General features: G+C 43.2%; 1 protein-coding gene across 2 annotated transcripts in view; it reads left to right on the plus strand.

Annotated features, from left to right (window-relative positions):
* Positions 1-4,411: 4,411 nt before the first annotated feature.
* The window catches only part of LOC123031668 (regulator of G protein signaling 7 binding protein), a 67,335-nt gene continuing 53,851 nt past the window's right edge, over positions 4,412-17,895 (plus strand). For both annotated transcript variants that reach the window (XM_044446895.1, XM_044446896.1), the window contains exons 1-2: positions 4,412-4,916; positions 8,391-8,557. In XM_044446895.1, coding sequence (XP_044302830.1) covers positions 4,755-4,916; positions 8,391-8,557 — 329 coding nt within the window. In that variant the 5' untranslated portion in view covers positions 4,412-4,754. The remainder of the gene's footprint in view (positions 4,917-8,390; positions 8,558-17,895) is intronic.

Here is a 17,895-nt window from a genome sequence, read left to right on the forward strand (position 1 = left end):
AATGAAATTGAAAGAACTTCAAATGTTGTTTGTTAAAAAAAAAATCAGTGTGAAACTGACAAAGCCTCCCATCTAGGCGGAGATTTGAATAATCAGTGCTTAAAAGTTTAGGCTGGAATATTCAATAACCTTTGTGATTATGAATTAGAGTTGTGACTCTTTCTTTCTGTCTTTCTTTCTTTCTTTCTTTCTTTCTTTCTTTCTTTCTTTCTTTCTTTCTTGCACCACACTCTTCATCTTTAGTAGCTGAATTGTAGACAGGTACACATTGGGAAAATTTGGATAAATTTGGCCGGAAAACATTGCTTAAACCTGCACTCTTTCTCAAAAGCATTGACTTTCCAAGCCAGGTCACTGTTTAATATTGCTGCTTGCCTTAAGAAAATGGCATCTCCCCCCCCCCCCCCCCGCCCACATCCCTTTCTCTTGCTCTTCTTCTCATGTCTAGCTGTAAGCCAGAGCAGAGAGGCCATTCAGTGGAATCCACACTGCTACCATGTTGCTGCACAGTCCCTGCAGCAATTCACAGTTTACCTGGAAGTATCTATTCTGCTAGTCCAGAGCGCTTCATGCGCCCTGGCCAATCAGAATGGTGCGGATGCATTACTCAGGGTCTGAGTCTAGATGAGCTTATGAGTTCATAAATTGGGGGGGGGTTGGAGGCACTGCTTTGCAGTGGTTCCGCTCCTATCTCAATGGCCGGTTCCAGAAGGTGGTGCTGGGGGACTATGGCTCTGCGCCATGGCAGCTATGCCATGGAGTACCGCAGGGGTCCATTTTGTCCCCTTTGCTGTTCAACATATACATGAAACCGCTGGGAGAGGTCATCAGGAGGTGTGGGCTGCGGAACCATCAGTACGCTGATGATACCCAGCTCTACCTCTCGTTTTCCACCAATCCAGGTGAGGCAGTGGCTGTGCTGAACCGGTGCCTGGCCGAGGTAATGGGCTGGATGAGGGCCAATAAACTGAAGCTCAATCCAGACAAGACGGAGGTCCTGTTGGTTGGTGGATCGGGCTTCGGAGAGGGTGAATTGAACCTTGTCCTGAATGGGGTTGCACTCCCTCTTAGGGACAAGGTCCGCAGCTTGGGAGTGCTCCTCGACCCAGAGCTTTCACTGGAAGCTCAGGTAACAGCAGTGGCGAGGAGTGCTTTCCTCCAGCTTCGGCTAATTCATCAGCTGCGCCCCTATCTGGAGAATGACTGCCTTGCGACAGTGACACATGCGTTGGTGACTTCCCGTTTGGACTTCTGCAACGCGCTCTACGTGGGGCTACCCTTGAAGACGGTCCGGATACTTCAATTGGTCCAAAATAGAGCTGCCAGGCTGCTGACGGGGACTGGACGTTATGTTCACATGACTCCAGTTCTCCGTCAGCTTCACTGGCTTCCCATTGAAGTCCGGGCCCAATTCAAGGTGTTGGTTATGACCTATAAAGCCCTAAACGGCTTGGGTCCTGGTTACCTGAAGGAGCGCTTACATCCTTATATGCCCAGCCGCCCCCTGAGATCGGTGGGAGAGGCCCTTCTCCGGGAGCCCTCCATGGAAGAAGTTAGGAGGGTGGTTACTCGGAGGAGGGCTTTCTCAGCGGTGGCGCCTAAGTTATGGAATGCGCTCCCCAGAGAGGTCCGCCTGGCGCCGTCGTTATTTGTTTTTCGGCGCCAGGTGAAGACCTTTTTATTTAAGCAGTATTTTAAATGTTAATATTATTGAATTTTATTTGGCCAGGGCGGCTTGTTTTATAGTGTATATTTGTATTTTATTGTATATATTTTAAAATGTTATTTTAAATTTTTTGTTGTAAGCCGCCCCGAGGCTTCGGCGAATGGGGCGGCATAAAAATGTTTTAATAAATAAATAAATAAATACATAAATAAATGGTTTCTCAGTAGCTTGAATTTACATGTCTAAGCAGACCCGGAGATGGGTTCAAGTTTCTGGCATTTACTCAACTGAAATATCAATACACTGCAATTAGAAAAATTGTTACTTGTATGTTTGGCTGATCGTCCTTATTTGTTTTGAATATGATGACCTCAGAATTTCATTTCATTGTAATGTTTGTAGTCTGTCATCAATTGCTCTGTACCTGTGTACATGATTGGGAGAGTATAAAATGCCCTGTACAGTGGTACCTTGGCTCACAAACGCCTCAGTTCACAACCAAATCAGGTTGCGAACAGAAATTTCAGAAAAATTTTGCCTCAGTTCACAAACTTCTCATTGGGCGATGACCACAATCACGGCCATCTTCCCTGCACAAGCACACCCACGATTGGACCAGTCCTCCCTGCAAGAGCGCTTCTGCGACCACCCCCGAGCATGATCACTATCACACGATTATGGTTTGGACTCTCCCTCCAAACAATAACTCCCCCCCACCTAGGTTAGTGTTCTCTACTGTACTGTACTTTGTTACTTTGTTGTTCTTTGTTACATTGTTTCAAATGTTTGTGATTAAAAAAATATTTACAGAACGGATTAACCTTATTTACATTGAACCTTATGGGGAAATTTGACTTGGCTTATGACCAAAATCAGCTTGCGACTACGTTTGTAAGGGTCAGAACAGATTAACCTTATTTACATTGAACCTTATGGGGAAATTTGACTTGGCTCGTGACCAATTTGGGTCACGACCAGAGTCGTGGAACGGATTAAGTTCGTGAGCCGAGGTACCACTGTACTTGTATTGAAACTTTGCAGCTGAGTCCAGTTCTGCCCAGTAATGCATTATCATGAGTAGGACCTGCAGGGAACTTGGGGCTCAAATGTCAATAAAGCAGCAGAGGTTCGAACGTTTGATCTTTCCCATGAACTCGAGTTTTTATTTCCTCCTCACAAATTGAAAACCAAGATTCTGTCATTCGGCATGGCTCTCCATGCTGAAAGTACCTGTACCCATTGAATGTAGATGGATGAGAATTTTGTTTGATTGGATTTTGCCCAAATAAGTGTTTACTACAGTTCACAAATTCCTGCCCAGTTGAGATGGAAAGAAGTTGAGTTTGTTTGTTCAATCAGATATGGGAGAAGTTGAAACTGACAGATTTGTCCAGATTTGTCCGTTCTCTGGTCTTTTAGCAAGGTGATGACCATGAAGAAATGCCTGTCTTGCGACTACTGTATTACTATGAACTTTCATCCCAATGAGACACTTCTATTCCTCTGTCTGTTGTTACTTAAGTGGACTCTAAAATTTTCTCTGTAATTCCAGTCAGATTACAGATAATTTTAGGATTCATTTTAAAGCTTTTTCTGATAGTCTTGTACATTTTACATTTTATGTGTAAGATTTTGCAAACATTTTAAAAGAGTATGTTCCAGATGATAATTTTTTCTGTCAGTATTGGGATTATTCCACAGTATTTGCAAGGGGCTACTGAAAAGGTCTGTATACACAGGGCCATGAGAACAGCTTCATTTTAATTGTTCACTGGGGACGTGCACATGTGCCCTCAAGCCCTCCAGGGGGAAGTGGTACTACCCAAACTGGTTTCGTATTTGGGTTATGCATGTCTGCGGAAGGGGATGCACAGGCTTCGGAGCGTAAGTTGATTCCTTTCACCAGCGTAATCTTGACCTCTCTGCTGTCTTTGTGCACCTGCTCTTTGCCTGTGATTCGACCTTGATCCAGTTGGCACAGGTTGGCCAATTCTTTGCCTGTGTTTCTCTGCACAAGCAGACTGAAGAGTGTGGAATAATGGGTCCACAAAGCCTTGCGGAAGTCACAGAAGACGGGTCCGTGAGAAGGCCCTTAACCCAGTCCCAGTCCAAGTCGACTCCTAACTGTGCAAGGTTTCAAAGCTGAGGTTTCTCTTTTTAACCCAAGGCGTTGGGGGCGACCGATCTGGAGGAGGGATGGCGGGGACTTGTGCTGAACGATTTACACCTGGCGTTTTCAGCAGCGCAAGCTTCAGGCCATGCTTGCGCCTTGCTGGAGAGGCTGCTTCTTCCACTAACACGGCGGCAGGCGTAGAGTTCCCCCTTGAGCTCTTCAGCCACGAGAGCCATCCTAAGATGGGCTGCAAGCGGGCGCCTGAAAGGCGAGCGGTTAGAGCTCAGGGAGACGCAATCCCCGGCCGCGGCGTGCGCCTGCGCGCACCTCCCTCTGGCTCGTCTACACAGGCTCACATGCGCCCGCTCCCTTTCTGGTCTGCGGCGAGGGCGAGGGAGGGGACAAGGCAGACGCTGGGGCTCTGCGCTGAGGACACAAAAGAAGCGGCTCCACTGGCGGCGGCGCAGGGCTGGAAGGAGGCGCTGCCTTTCCCGCCCTCCTGAATGGAAGAAGCGCAGCTCGGCGAGGCAGCCTCGGATTTAGCCTGCCCGGGAATCGCGGAGCAGAGGCGGGAGGCAGGCGCGGGCCAGCTCGGCGTCGATCAGCGATCGCGCCCAGACTTGAAATGCTGCCGCTCCTGAATGAAAGAAGTTGCCTGGCGTTCCTCGCCCCGACCTCTTCGCTGCTGTAGCCGGTGGAGAGCGATGCTGCGAGGCACGGCGACCGCATCGTCGACTGCTCCCCTGCCAGCCCAAGGCTCCCAAGAGCAGCCGTTGCGTCTGTGAGGGCGAAGCGAAGTGGGGCGGGGGAAGGAGCACAAGAAGCGATTCTGGATCCCTTTCCGGACTCATCGACGCGGTGCCGCCGCCGCTGTCGCAGCCTCCGCCGCTTGGGGGGCTGGAGTGGTGGGGAAGCCGTTGCCCGCCCCGGCTGGGATCTGTGTAGCAGCAGCGTTTGCTTCGTGGATGTGTATGAATGAGTTCTGCACCGAATGCGCGCAAAAAGCGCCCCAGGTCCGCGGGCTCTATCTTCCAGATCAGCAAAACGCCGCTGCACGGCAGGGACTGTGAACGCAGAGGCAGCACCTCGGAGGGCGCCCCCAAGACCCAGAGACTAGCCCTGGATGACTGCAAGATGGTGGGTAAACGCAACTGCTCCCCCCTCGGTGTCTTTTACATTGGTGTTGTTCACTGGAGGGACCACTCCTCTCTCGCCCCCCGTTTCTTTCTTGCCTTGTCTATTCCGATCACGTGCAGTTGCACTATTTTTAAAACTGCAGTCCGCATTTGAGTTGACACCCTTTCTTTCCTCTTATTTTTTGCTCAAGTCGTATCCGCTTTAAACAAGCGAGGTGCCATCGTGGGGTGGGGGGCAGAAGGGGAGTACGGAGAGAAGTGCCTGCTTCGTGTTGATTTTGAGTCATAGTACAAATGTCAAAACATTGATGAAGATGGAAGAAAGGTGTGTGTGTGTGTGCGCGCGCGCGCGTGTGTGTGTGGGGGGGGGGGGAGTCCGGAAAGGTCCTGGCTAACGAGTTCAGTCGAAGTAAAGGACAACAGACTAGGTTCCTATGTTATGGGGCTAAATTCCAGACACTCTGCATGTGGTGGACCCATGATGCAGAAATTCAGATCAAGCACCTGTAACTAGGTTGCAGGTAAAAAGTCAACTCCAGTTACTAAATAGAGAACGAGTGTATGTATGTGTGTGCACACATGTGCTTGTTCTCAGCATGGTGGGATTGTGCATTTTTTTAATCCCACCACAGCAGTGGTAAATAATATGACCCAAGACCTGGCATCTTCTGTCATTCTAGTGAACCAGCATGTCCTTGTTTTAAATTCCAAGCCAGATAAAAAGTACCTTTGTCATTAATATGCTCTTCCCAAATGCAGTTTCTAAGGAACTTAAGTGGTTTGAGAACTCACTAGTTTGGGTCACTGCTGATGCTGTCTGCTATGCCTCAGTAAATGTGTGTTGTTTGCTTTGAGCACACCAAAATTGGCCTTCTTCATGGATTATGACAAAGCTGTTAAAACATGTTTTGTGCACTCCACCCCAACTTCAATGTTGTGTGGAGTTTAAACAAACAGACAAACCAAGCTTTAAAATATGCTGAAATAGATCTAGTTGATAGGAAAAATTTGCCCTTGTATTTCAGTTTGCCTGTTTATGTAGCTGGCCTCTGTTGCTTTGAAGCCTCTTCCTCCCATTTTACGCTTTACCCTAAGAATGATTAGGGACAGTACAAATGTATTGAAACAGATGGATATAAACTGGGAAAGGAGCTCTTCATAAATGGTTGTGTGACACCTACCTACAAGTAAGCTCTGTTGAACTCTGCGGCTCTTTCGTTTGAGTAAATAGGCACAGGATTGCACTGCTCCTTTCAGCATTTAGTCTGTTGCAGCAAAAACAAGAAATTGTCTTGGGGCACCTTATGCCAGACTTAGATCAGAATAAAATTTGTTCATCTTTATGATTTTAGGAGATTCTTTTCCTGTTTATTCATCCATTCTGCGAATATGGAACTTGTAATGGAGTATATAACTGAGGTAAAATGGGATTAGTAAATGGTTTGCTTACTAAATACTTCATCGCAGATAAACTAGAGACATTTTGGAATGGTTGATGTGTAGCTCAAATAGCCTGGACGCATTGTAGACCTGCTTCTGTGCTGATGAGAGCTGTGTCAAGTGCAAGTTATGTCAGATAGCATGGCATACTAATATTTTGTTTGGGTTGTCAGTGCTAGAATTGGAAACTTCTGGTGCCTTTGTGTTCAGTTCAGACACACCAGGCCTAGAATAGGCAACTTTCTTCAGCGACAAGGTCTAAAAGGCTTATTTTAACTAATTCTGCTTCACATACTTGAGATTCATATAATGAACATAGTTTGTGTACACTGCCCATGACCATGTCTAGTGCTGCTTGGAAGGACAGTTGTGCTGAAGCTGTCTGTATTCTCATCACAAGGCAAACATTTATTCCCATTGAGTTCAGTGAGCTTACTCCCAAGTATGTGTACACAGGATTCCAGCCAGATTTTGAAATACTTGCCATTAGTTGTGGTGTGGGGAGGGCAATAGGAGGCACAATGTAATTGGACATTGAAAGAACTCATTTTATGAATTTGGCCATTACAAGCACTGAAAACCAGTTAATTGGAACTTCTTTAATTGGTTACCTTGTTTTGGTACTAGCATTTAAAAAAAAACTGCAGTTTAATATTTATTTCTGCAACTATGGGCTGGAAACTTAACCTTAAAAAAAAAAAGAAAAAGCTGGGATTCACAGGGTTCTAATATACCCCTGGAAGAGTCAGAGAAGCTTTTGCTGAGCCCTGGCTTGAGCAATCTGTCAAATGCATATTTTCTTTGCTAAAGTAGGAGGATTTTTAGGTCTGAAAGGAAAAACATGGAAGATTAATTTTCACTCCACAACACTTCTACACAATAATCCCTTGGGGCCTGAACATACAGGGTGGGTAATCCTACTTTGTAGTAAATCATTGTAATGCTTTGTGCAAGAGCCAGAAGTACCACCAGATCTACCAGAAAATGTGCTATATTTTAATTAAGTGCTAATGACAGTCCTGATTTGTGCAAAGGGAGCAAAACTGTTTTGATAATGTAGTTTGAGATTATGACCCAATATTTGGCAACATACAGCTGTAAGATCTGGATTTCTGAAGAATTTAGGGTCCATATTGCCATGGTGCATTTGGAAACAGTGCAGTTTGTCTCTGTTTTGTGATAGTTTGAAGATTAAGCTTAAACACTGAGCAAATGTCTTCCCTGTGGAGACTTTTTGGAATATGATATAAATGTTTTTCCTTGTTCTTCACCATGGATATATCTACTTCCTTGTACATTAAAACAAGGTTCAGTCCAGGTAGTTAATCTGAATGAAATAATTATAAATTTGTTAAGCAGTGGGCTTGTAAAGATTTTTCCAGAAGTTTAAAGATGAGTTTGCTAGTTTGATGCTGTCTTGTAGGAACAGAAGAGGAGTGTGTGTTTGTAGGTGTTATCTGTTTATCTATTTTATTTTATACAGCCCAAAGTACATGCAGGAGTACTAGATAGGGAGGGCTCTTTCCAATATATATCTTATTGACCAGGAAGTTCAGATTCTAGGTCTAGTGAACATTCAATTGGAGCCAGGAAAAAACTAATGTCAAAATAAATAAGCAGTCTCCAGTGCAGAAAAATGAATGGCACATTCCACTCCCTAGATGGGCAGCAAATTGCAAATCAGTGGGGAAAAAAGGAAGGGACTATTTCTGGAAACATTAACTTCTTTCATGATAAAATAATCCCTTGCTTGCATAAGAAGAGAAGCTGTTGTTTATGCCCACTTCAGCATTTAAAAACACTTTCAGAGGCTTAGGTTCTTGAGCTTTAGAGCTTGTAGAAAATATATTTCCCCCAGTGTAAATGCATACTCTGGGCATACAAAGGGGAGTTCCCACAACCATTTATGTTCTCACTGGAGTCAATCCTGGTAGGCTCAAGCTTTAGTGAAGAAACATTTCAGAAAAAATCTTATCTTACAGTGCAAAGAAGTATCTTGTACTGGTTAAACAGGCTTTTTTATTTTTTTTTCCAGCTGGTCCAGGATTTCAACACCCAGGTGGCTCTGTACCGTGAGTTGGTCATTTCCATAGGAGATGTCTCAGTCAGTTGTCCTTCTTTGCGTGCTGAAATGCACAGAACTCGAACCAAAGGATGTGAGATTGCCTGTCAGGCACACCAAAAGTTATCAGCTATCTCTGGGTAGGGGATTCTTACCATTTTTTCCAGCTCTGCTTTCTGCATGCCCTCTGGATTGCTAAATGCTCTGTCAATTAACACTTTTTTAATTAACACATATATTTGTTACAGTATAATCCCTTGTTTTACTTGCTCTGTGCTAGCTCTTGATACCAGGACATGTATGTGAAAATCAAAGTTTAGAATAAACCTGTTTGACCTTTCTGCCCTTTACTACCTTGGGGGAGCTGAATGTGTGGGTGCTAGAATGGTGCCAGGCCACACCAAATATGTATCTCAAGGATATTTTATGTCCTGTTTGATCGATGTCTGGCTTCTTTTCTTGCTTCCCCTCCCCATTCTACAAATATGTCTGTGAATGAAAGAGCGCTAAGAACGTAGCCACATGGGAGATTTAAACTGCTTTAACATGTGCCCTTTTCCCAAATAACTCTTGACGTTCTAGTTCTTTGAGGAAGTGCTGTGGATCTTAACAGAGAATTCTGAGCAGCTCCCCAGAGAACAATTCCCAGGATGATTAAGGAGAAAGTAATTCCATGTACAGTAGTTGCTATTCGTAATGTAGCTTGTGGGTGAAAATGCTAATACACAATTAACCTGAGATTAATGGAGGAGATGAAAGAGGAAGAGCGATAACTGCTTTTAAGGTAAATATGGTCTAATACAGTAAAAGTATTAGACCAAATTATGCATGTCTTTTACAGATTTTTGCTATCATGTTAACTGGACGATGGCATCGCAGTTAATGCAATTGTCTTCCAGCCACTGGTACATTTTCATGGGTTAAAAAAAGCAGTTAAAACAAATGCAGCAAATCATATACCAAACAAATAGAATAACCAGCGCCTATTTGAAAACTTCATTTCCCTCTTACAGGTACAGTTTGCATCTGTAAAATGTTCACCTGCATCTGTATACCTATCAGTTATATCTGAGGTGCAGACAGAATTGGAGTACATTTAATTTACTTTGGCTGTTGGTTTTATAGTGAGGTATTAACTGCACCTGCAAAAAAGAAGTTGAAAAAGTGTTATTGTATAAGCGTATCCCCGGTAAGCAGCAAATACTCAATTTGTACACTAGATTCAAAAAGCTCAGTAGTGTTCTTATGCAAGCATCTTGAAATGTAATTCTCTTTCCAAAGGTGGTAATAATAACTAATGGTCATTTGTTATTTAATTCTTAGCTTACTATGAGATAGTGCAAACATAAGTCATCTTGTCACAGTATTGAGAATATGGTACAGCTGTTGTGATATATTGTGGAGTGAATGTGCAAAGACTTACTTGCACAGCTAAAGACTCACTAAAGTTGTTAGAAACGAAATACTTATCTGTGGTGCTGAATTCCACTCCCCAGATATGTTTGTCACTGTGGAGCACCAAGGATAGCTCCGCTAATGTTCAAAATAAAAGCAGCAATGGATGAAGTGCTGATCTGATTTAGGAGTCATCAGCCTTTCCTGATATCTAGTAGACCATCATTTTATTTGTAAAACTGACAGGAAGCATAAGGTTGCTGCTATCTCCATTTCATGTGAACTAGTCCAGAATATCAGCTTTGGTGCACCTCAGAAGGCCTTTAGTGCAGCTCCCACAAGGATGCCCCAACCTTCCCTGTGCTGCTGAATTCCTTCCTGCATGTACTTGTAATTCCTTTCTCCAGGGATCTTCATACAAATCACTCTTTCGTTGAGGGTGCTGCTGGCAATGATAAAAGAATGATCTATATCAGGTCACTTGTGGGGGTGTGCATCTGTATACACCGTGTTTTGCACATGGTTCTCAGGGCAGAAAAGGTTGTGCAGTGTTGACTGAGCTGTGGTTTGATTGAAGGCTGAGCAAAAAGCAAGTGATTGGGAAAACATTGCAACCGCCAGTTGTAACATGACAGTTTTGTATTCATTTATTTTAGCTCATGCATCTTCTCAAATGATAGCATGGGCAAATTCCTTCTCTCTTGTGTACTGGTCTGTGTTTGGATTAGTGATCTACCTGATATATTTTCTTTGTTGAAATCCTTCAGGATCATTCGGTAAAAGAATTGTGGGTGAGGGAAAGAGCCCCCCCCCCCCCGTATTACAACGACATTGGTTGATACCACTTTAGGAACTATCAATTAGACTTTCAGAAGAATCTGGAAATTCAGTCATAATCAGTCATAGCAGTTTTAGTGTTTTATATAATAATTCAGTAAAATCTTTACTGTCTAGATATGTTAGCCTTTCTGAAAAGTAACTTCAACATTTATCTTGCCCTTGAATTCATATTTTCTTATCTCTCCTGTTTTTCTCAATTATGAAGAAAAAAAATACTGGAATTGTTGCTGTTGTTGTTAGTCACGAAGTCATGTCCAGCCCATCGTGACCCCATGGAAAACATTCCTCCATCCCCCTGAGTCCACTTAGTCTCACACTGACTGCTTCAGTGACTGCATCTGGCCTCCTCATTCTCTGCCATCCCCTTCTTGTTTTGCCTTCAGTTGTTCCCAGCATTACAGTCTTCTCCAGTGAGTCCTTCCTTCTCATTAGGTGGCCAAAGTACAGTGGTACCTCAGTTCACAAATGCCTTGGTTCATGACCAAATCGGGTCATGAACAAAAATACCATGAAAATTTTCACATGGGTCGCGAACTCCGCATTTGGTGGCGACCAAGATCGCAGCCAGCTCCCCACCCCCCTCAAGTGGGGAGATGGCCATGATCGCAGTTGCTTTCATGCAGGGAAGACGTGCGTGATCACTGGCGCACTCCTGCGGGAAAGACAGGCACAATCTCGGCCATTCCCCCCGACCAGCACGATAGCAGCCATCTCCCCACGCCCCCCTGAGTGGGGAGATGGCTGTGATCATGCTGGGGGCAGGGGGGAGATGGCCAAGATCGCGCCCATCTCTTCCTGACCCAGTGCTCCTGCGATCGCGCCCTTCTCTCCACCCCCCAGCACACCGGGATGACAGGTGCATGCTGGGATGACAGGCACGATCTTGGTCATGCTGGGAGAGCAGGGAGATGGCCGCGCTTGTGGGCGGGGTTGCGGGTGGAGAGATGGCCACGATCTTTGTAGTTCTTTGTCACTTTGCTTCACATTTTTCTGATTTAAAAATGGATTAACCTTACTTACATTGAACCTTATGGGGAAATTTAACTTGGCTCATGACCAATTTGGGTCACAACCAGAGTCCTGGAACAGATTAAGTTTGTGAGCCAAGGTACCATTGTATTTGAGTTTCATCTTCAGTATCTGGCTTTCTAAAGAGCACTCAGGGTTGATCTCCTCTAGGACTAAGAGACTTGCAGGAATCTCCTCCAGCACCACAAATCAAAGCCCTCAATTCTTCAGCGCTCAGCCTTCCTCATGGTCCAACTTTCACAGCCATACATTGCAACTGGGAAAGCCATAGCCTTGACTATACGCACTTTTGTCAGCAGGGTGATGTCTCTGCTTTTTAGTAAGCTGTCTAGATTTGCCATAGCTTTCCTCCCCAGGAGCAAGCATCTTTTAATTTCTTGACTGCAATCCCCGTCTGCGGTGATCTTGGAGCCTAGAAAAATAAAATCTTTCACTACCTCCATTTCTTCCACATCTATTTGCCAGGAAGTGATAGACCGGATGCCATGATCTTAGTTTTCTTAATGCTGAGTTTCAAGCCAACTTTTGCACTTTCCTCCTTCACCCACATCAAGAGGCTCTTTAATTTCTTTAAAAAGCCAAGATTCCCTTGCTTGTGGTTTTGGAAACTGATGCTTAGATTGATTTAGATTGATTTGAATGTAGGAAGTGTCAGGGTTTATAAATGTCTAGAAGTCATTCTGTCTGCCTCAGAAACCTTGACCCTTAGTCGCCAATATCTGGAAACAGGTACACTTGCATATATTCAGAATCACTATTTGTTATTATCATCTTGCATCTTCTGTGGCTTGCATTCAAAACAAATTCAGGAGATAGGATTGATTGATAGGATTACTACAAAGTAAGCCGTTCCCAGAAAATATCCCCAGTTCTTGTATAAATTGCTAAAGTTAAGTTTGCAGTATTCTTAGAGAAACTAAGCTGTTACACACATTATGAAATATACCAAATCTAAATAATAGGAACATTTGCAGCTTTCATTGTTATATAATCCCAAATAGATCAGCTGGAGTTCCTAAGAATTGATCTGAAAGTAAATCAAAGTACTAGTGAGAAGCACACCAAATGTTGGGAATAAGTATGGAAACATGACCATAACAAGGTAGATGGCAGATAGGGTAGAGCTGGGGAGGAAAAGAGAAACTTGCACAACTTGAAACATATGTGAAGCAGAAAGCATCTTGTTGCTCCATAGTAGTTAACAGCTTTTGGACTCCTGCAAATAGATGTAAGGGAAGAAGGCAGAAGAGTTTTTAGATAATTCCAGCTAAGGCTGATGTGAACAGCTTTGGAGAGACCCACTTTTCCAACACTGCACTGTAAATTTCCGCACATACCATGTAGGGAATCCTGTCTTTTGCTGCTGTTGTTGCCAGCAAATGCTGATTAAACCATGTGATGTAGATGGTGGTGGTGCTACATATTGGCCAACCATGATGATATCTTGGCTTTAGCTCATGCAAGATTGTTGCCGTTTTCATTCCTTGTCTTAGTGGCTAGCCAAGCAGTGCTAAATATTCTGACATGCTACATGCTTTCAGAACTGTAATGTTGCCTTATATGGATGAAGTTTTCATAGCTTTTGCAATAAGGAAGCAGAATGATACACAATTCACATCAAAGAAATGTTATCATTTGCTTCTTTGGGAACTTATTGGAAGCTTTTATTGCTTCCAGCCTTTATTGTATACCCCATTGTTCTTCCTCTTGCAAGCAACCCAGGGTGGATTACCAGGTTCTTCTCTACTCTGTTTTATCCTTACACCAACAGCTCTGAAGTAGGTTAGGGTAACAGTCTGTGACTGGCCCAAAGTCACCCAGTGAGTTGGCTCAGTAGAGTGTACAACAGGATCTCCTGAGTTCCAGACCAACCCTCTCACCACTGTGCCACACTGACTCTTTTTTTATAATGAGTTCAGGAAGCAGCAAAACTGGATTTTTATTTTTTATTTTTTTAAGATGAGGTATTTATGACAAATGGGATGCAAAGTTACAAAACTGTGTGTGAGAGAGAGAGGTCCACACAGTATAGGTCAGAGGTCCTCAAACTTTTTCAACAGTGCGTCAGCTGAAAGGCGGTGGCGGTGGCGGGCACAGGCCGGCGAGGCAGGCACGGCGAGGAAGTGGCTTGCTTACATAGAGAAGGCTGGCCGCCCCATGGCTTGGTGAGGTGGCGGCTTGCTTGCGCAGAGAAGGCTGTGCAGCTGGCCACCCCAGGGCTCGCATGATTAAAAATAGATTTAAAAAGTTATATTTTAATTACTTTCAATCCTTTTTTAGTTTCTACGTCTTTGCCGTCTCCGTCTCTCTTTCTCTTCCACCTGCCTCTCTTCTGTTTCCCGCTCTGTATTCCTGCTCTGTATATGTGTAAAATGGTGGGGGGGGGGGCGCACACACGCAGTTGAGCTGTTGCAGTTTAGACATGCGCTGGCTCTCCCTCTCTGCTCAGTTTCTGAGAATGCCTGTGCCAGCTCAGAGGTTTTGGACTCGCTCAGAGGTCGTTTTCTCTGAGATGGGCTTGATAAATGGGCATGGCAGGCTGGATCCAGCCTGCAGGCCATAGTTTGAGGACCCATGGTATAGATTCTCAATTATAGGAGCATAGGAAACTGCCTTAAAGTGTTTAGACTGTTTTCCCCCTCCCACCCCCCATCAAGACTGGTATGGTCTGCCCTGACCTGCAGCAGGTTTCCAGATTTCCAGGAGAGACTTTTTTCAGTCATCATAACAGAAAATGGTTGAACTTAGGACCTTATCCAGTGGTGCTCAGTACCATTGAACTTGATCCCTTGCATTTTTAAGTCCTATTGAAACCAAGGGGGTTTGAACACTTAACAGTGCAATCCTAAGCATGTTCATAATAAATGAACGCAATAGGACTTACTCTTCAGCAATTGTGTTTAGACTTGTAGGCCTACCCTTGCATAAGTCTGTGCTGGATCATGGTCATTGGATATCTCCCTGTTGAAACTGCACACTCAATGAATTGAAGTCAAATGTGCAACGTTTGCTTCTTCAGAAAGGAGAGTGCTTTCTGAGCATTTAGTCAGATCGTTAAAAAATGGCATGTTTATTCAACCTTTGTGGTGAGATTCTTGGGTGGATATTTTTAAGTATTCTGTTATGTTTCTGGATAAGTTCACAAGTATGCCACATTGGTTGAGATCTAAACCTCCACCCTTTGCACAAGAGGAAAGTATCCTGTGCATACATGAATGTGGGGTGTTGAAACTTTCTCCTGAATGCAGCCTGATATACCACTCAAATCCATGTACGGTCCTCTGCTGACTGCCCTTTGGATGACGCTATTTTATATCAAATACGAGGTACTACTGTTTCTGGAATGTTTAGGCTGCACTTTAAAATACACATCCACAATACTTACTGAAATAAGTAAATAATCAACTTACGCAGTTTGACCATGTCACTTTTAAATTATTTAATAACATAATTTTCATATCTATATACCTATTTCTATATAATTAGGTATATAGATATATAATCCCCATTATGGGATCATTTGATGCCTTACATTAAACCACTAAATTGCAACTGTTGTGATAAAAAGCTAAGGAAAAGTCTCTTGTGGCTGTGCTTTAAATTGGAATTTCTAAGAGCCTTTCCGCATTCATGGTAAAAACATTTAACAGTAATTGTTCCCACTTTCTTAAAGCAACCTGACTATTTGAAAACAACAACATCTTTAATTCTAGACATGTACGGATCTTTGAGCAAATGTGTCTATGCATGGGAAACAGAGAGAATGTTTTAGCTACCTAATCTGTGAAGCAAAAACATAGAAAGAGCAGGTCAGAAGGGACCCCCGGGATATCTAGTCTGACCCCCAGCTCCAGCCACCTTTGCTCACGACATGCCTACCAGTGAGATGGCTGAGTAGAAGGTTGTTTTTGAAAATAGTTGATAATATGCAAAACTCTTAGAATTGTTAAAGTAAAATAGCATAGACCTCTGTGGTAGATGGTTGTTCGTATTGTTATTGATGATGTTTCTATACCACCCAGTAGCCAAAGCGCTCTGAGTTTTTTACAAAACAAAAAGGTTTTTTTTCCTGTTTTATATATGTGGATGCCTATGATGATGGTGATGATTTTGATAAAGATTTAACACTTGCAAAATGCCTGCAGTGTTCCAAGCAGTGGTCAGCCAATGAGTCCAGTATTGTCCCCATTCTTCATAATGTTCTTCCTTGTAGGCAGGGAGCACAGTTTTCTAGTGTTCTGAAGGTGCCTGGCCAGTCGCTCTACCTTTCCTCCGTGCTTAGTTTCAAGGGGTGGCTTGTAAAAGCTGGCAACTGCAGGGGAACTGGATGAGTTGCTTTGCCTTCTGAGTACATCAAGATTTGTTTTTAAAAATAATTTCAAGGAATCATACAAACCAGAAAGATTCCCCTGGATTTCAGAAGTTGCTGTAGAATTTTTGAAACTGCTTTGCTCAAGAATTATCCCAAAAAGTTCTAGTTTATATTCTTCAGCTGTCTTAAGTGCTGTCACTCACCAATGCTCATATGTCTGTCATTACTGCTGATTAAAATTTTCAGTTTCAGTGGTACAGTCAATGGCAGGTCCATGTTTCTTTTCCCATCTGTCCTTGGGGATTCCATGTCTTGAAGATGTAGAAAATAAACTCTTGATCTCCTGTACAAGAATTTTGAGGCTGTCGCTGTTGTTTCTCGTCTTTCGTCCTATATCCTGGGGGGGTGGGGGTTGCATTCATTTTGTACAGATTTAAATATTCATCTGTCACTAGTAAAGAAACAAAGTCAGAGTTAAGAATGAGTTCCAAATGTTATATGTTAATTGTTGCTCATTTAGAGTGATTTGTTTTCCCCTAGCAACCAGAACATGTCAGGCAACGATTACTTGGAGGGAGTGATGGGAGCAGGAGAGAAAGTGCATGTGTAGGAAAAATGAGATTGGTATGAGAAGGAAGTCTTTTCCAACCTAGTGCTGTCTGGTTCTGTTGGATCACTGCAACTCCCATCATTCTCAAACAGAATGGCCATTGATCATAATGGCTGGAAATGATAGGAGTAATGATCTAACATAGTTGGAGAGAGCCCTGTTGGTGAGGACTACTATAAATGTCCAGATTCCAACTCAGCCACTTTTTAGCAAAAGTGTCCAACATTTTGATAAGTTTTCTTTCCATACAGAACCCTCAAATATCACTGGGGAGGAAGGGACTTAAGAAAGTCAGTGGAAGAGAAAGGCAAATACCCTTTTTTGGTCTGCATGACCTTGGAGGCTTGGCATTTGCAGTTTCCTTTGTTAGTTTGTTTTTTGTACAGAAAAGGTTTTTTGTTCAGTCATTTATGCATGTTCTTTTAAGCATTTTAATGTATTCCATGTGGTTTCCATATCTTGCCATTTCTCCTGTGCTTAGCCAACTTTGTCATTCTGAGATACATATTGCTCAATGATCAGTCAGATCTCAATGAGTTTGCATATTCCTGATTCATTCAAGTTCATATATTGTATGACAGTGTGCCTTTGAAAAGAAAAACCCCTGTAAAGGGGGGCCCTTTTTACAATTTGCCTAAAATTCAGCTGGTCTGATCCTCGTGAGGACTGTAGACTTTCTGAAAATTTAATGCCATTTGCTTTGAAAACAGGGAAGTTAATAGGTAACAGAAGAACAGGTGCATCTCCTGTTGAAAGCAGTGGGAAATAAATGGGAATAATAAAACTGATTTGACAAATTAATAACTAACTGAATGAGCTTGTAATAATGAAAATGAATGAAAGTATCTATTAGTTGGATTAATAACTTTGCAGGTAGGCACGGAAGCTTGATATTATGACATGAACAAGTGATGATGTTTACCACCATGCTCTGAAATGTTTCCCAGCTGAGTGGTGCACACTGAAGGCACAAGAGCGGGTTAAGCTACTGCCTTTCCGATCAGTGAGCAGTGCCAGTTATAAATGATCCTTCTAGTATTCCTACATGCACTACGCAGTGATGAAAATAAGTGTTCCCTGTATATGCAGGAATACATTGTTTCTCAGGCATTGTGACATTGCTCACCATTTTATATTTATTCATTTTTCCACATAGACCCATCTTTAGCAAAATCATGAGACATTTCTCCCTAACAAATGTTTCTTCACTTTCTTAGTGGCACAGTTAAGCAATTTTATACTCCAGACTGAATGGTCTCAGAGGACCAGAACTTGGTAGAGCACATTCTTTG

The sequence above is a fragment of the Varanus komodoensis genome, unplaced genomic scaffold (assembly GCF_004798865.1).
Source record: "Varanus komodoensis strain SLA01 unplaced genomic scaffold, ASM479886v1 scaffold5, whole genome shotgun sequence".
NCBI lineage: Eukaryota > Metazoa > Chordata > Lepidosauria > Squamata > Varanidae > Varanus > Varanus komodoensis.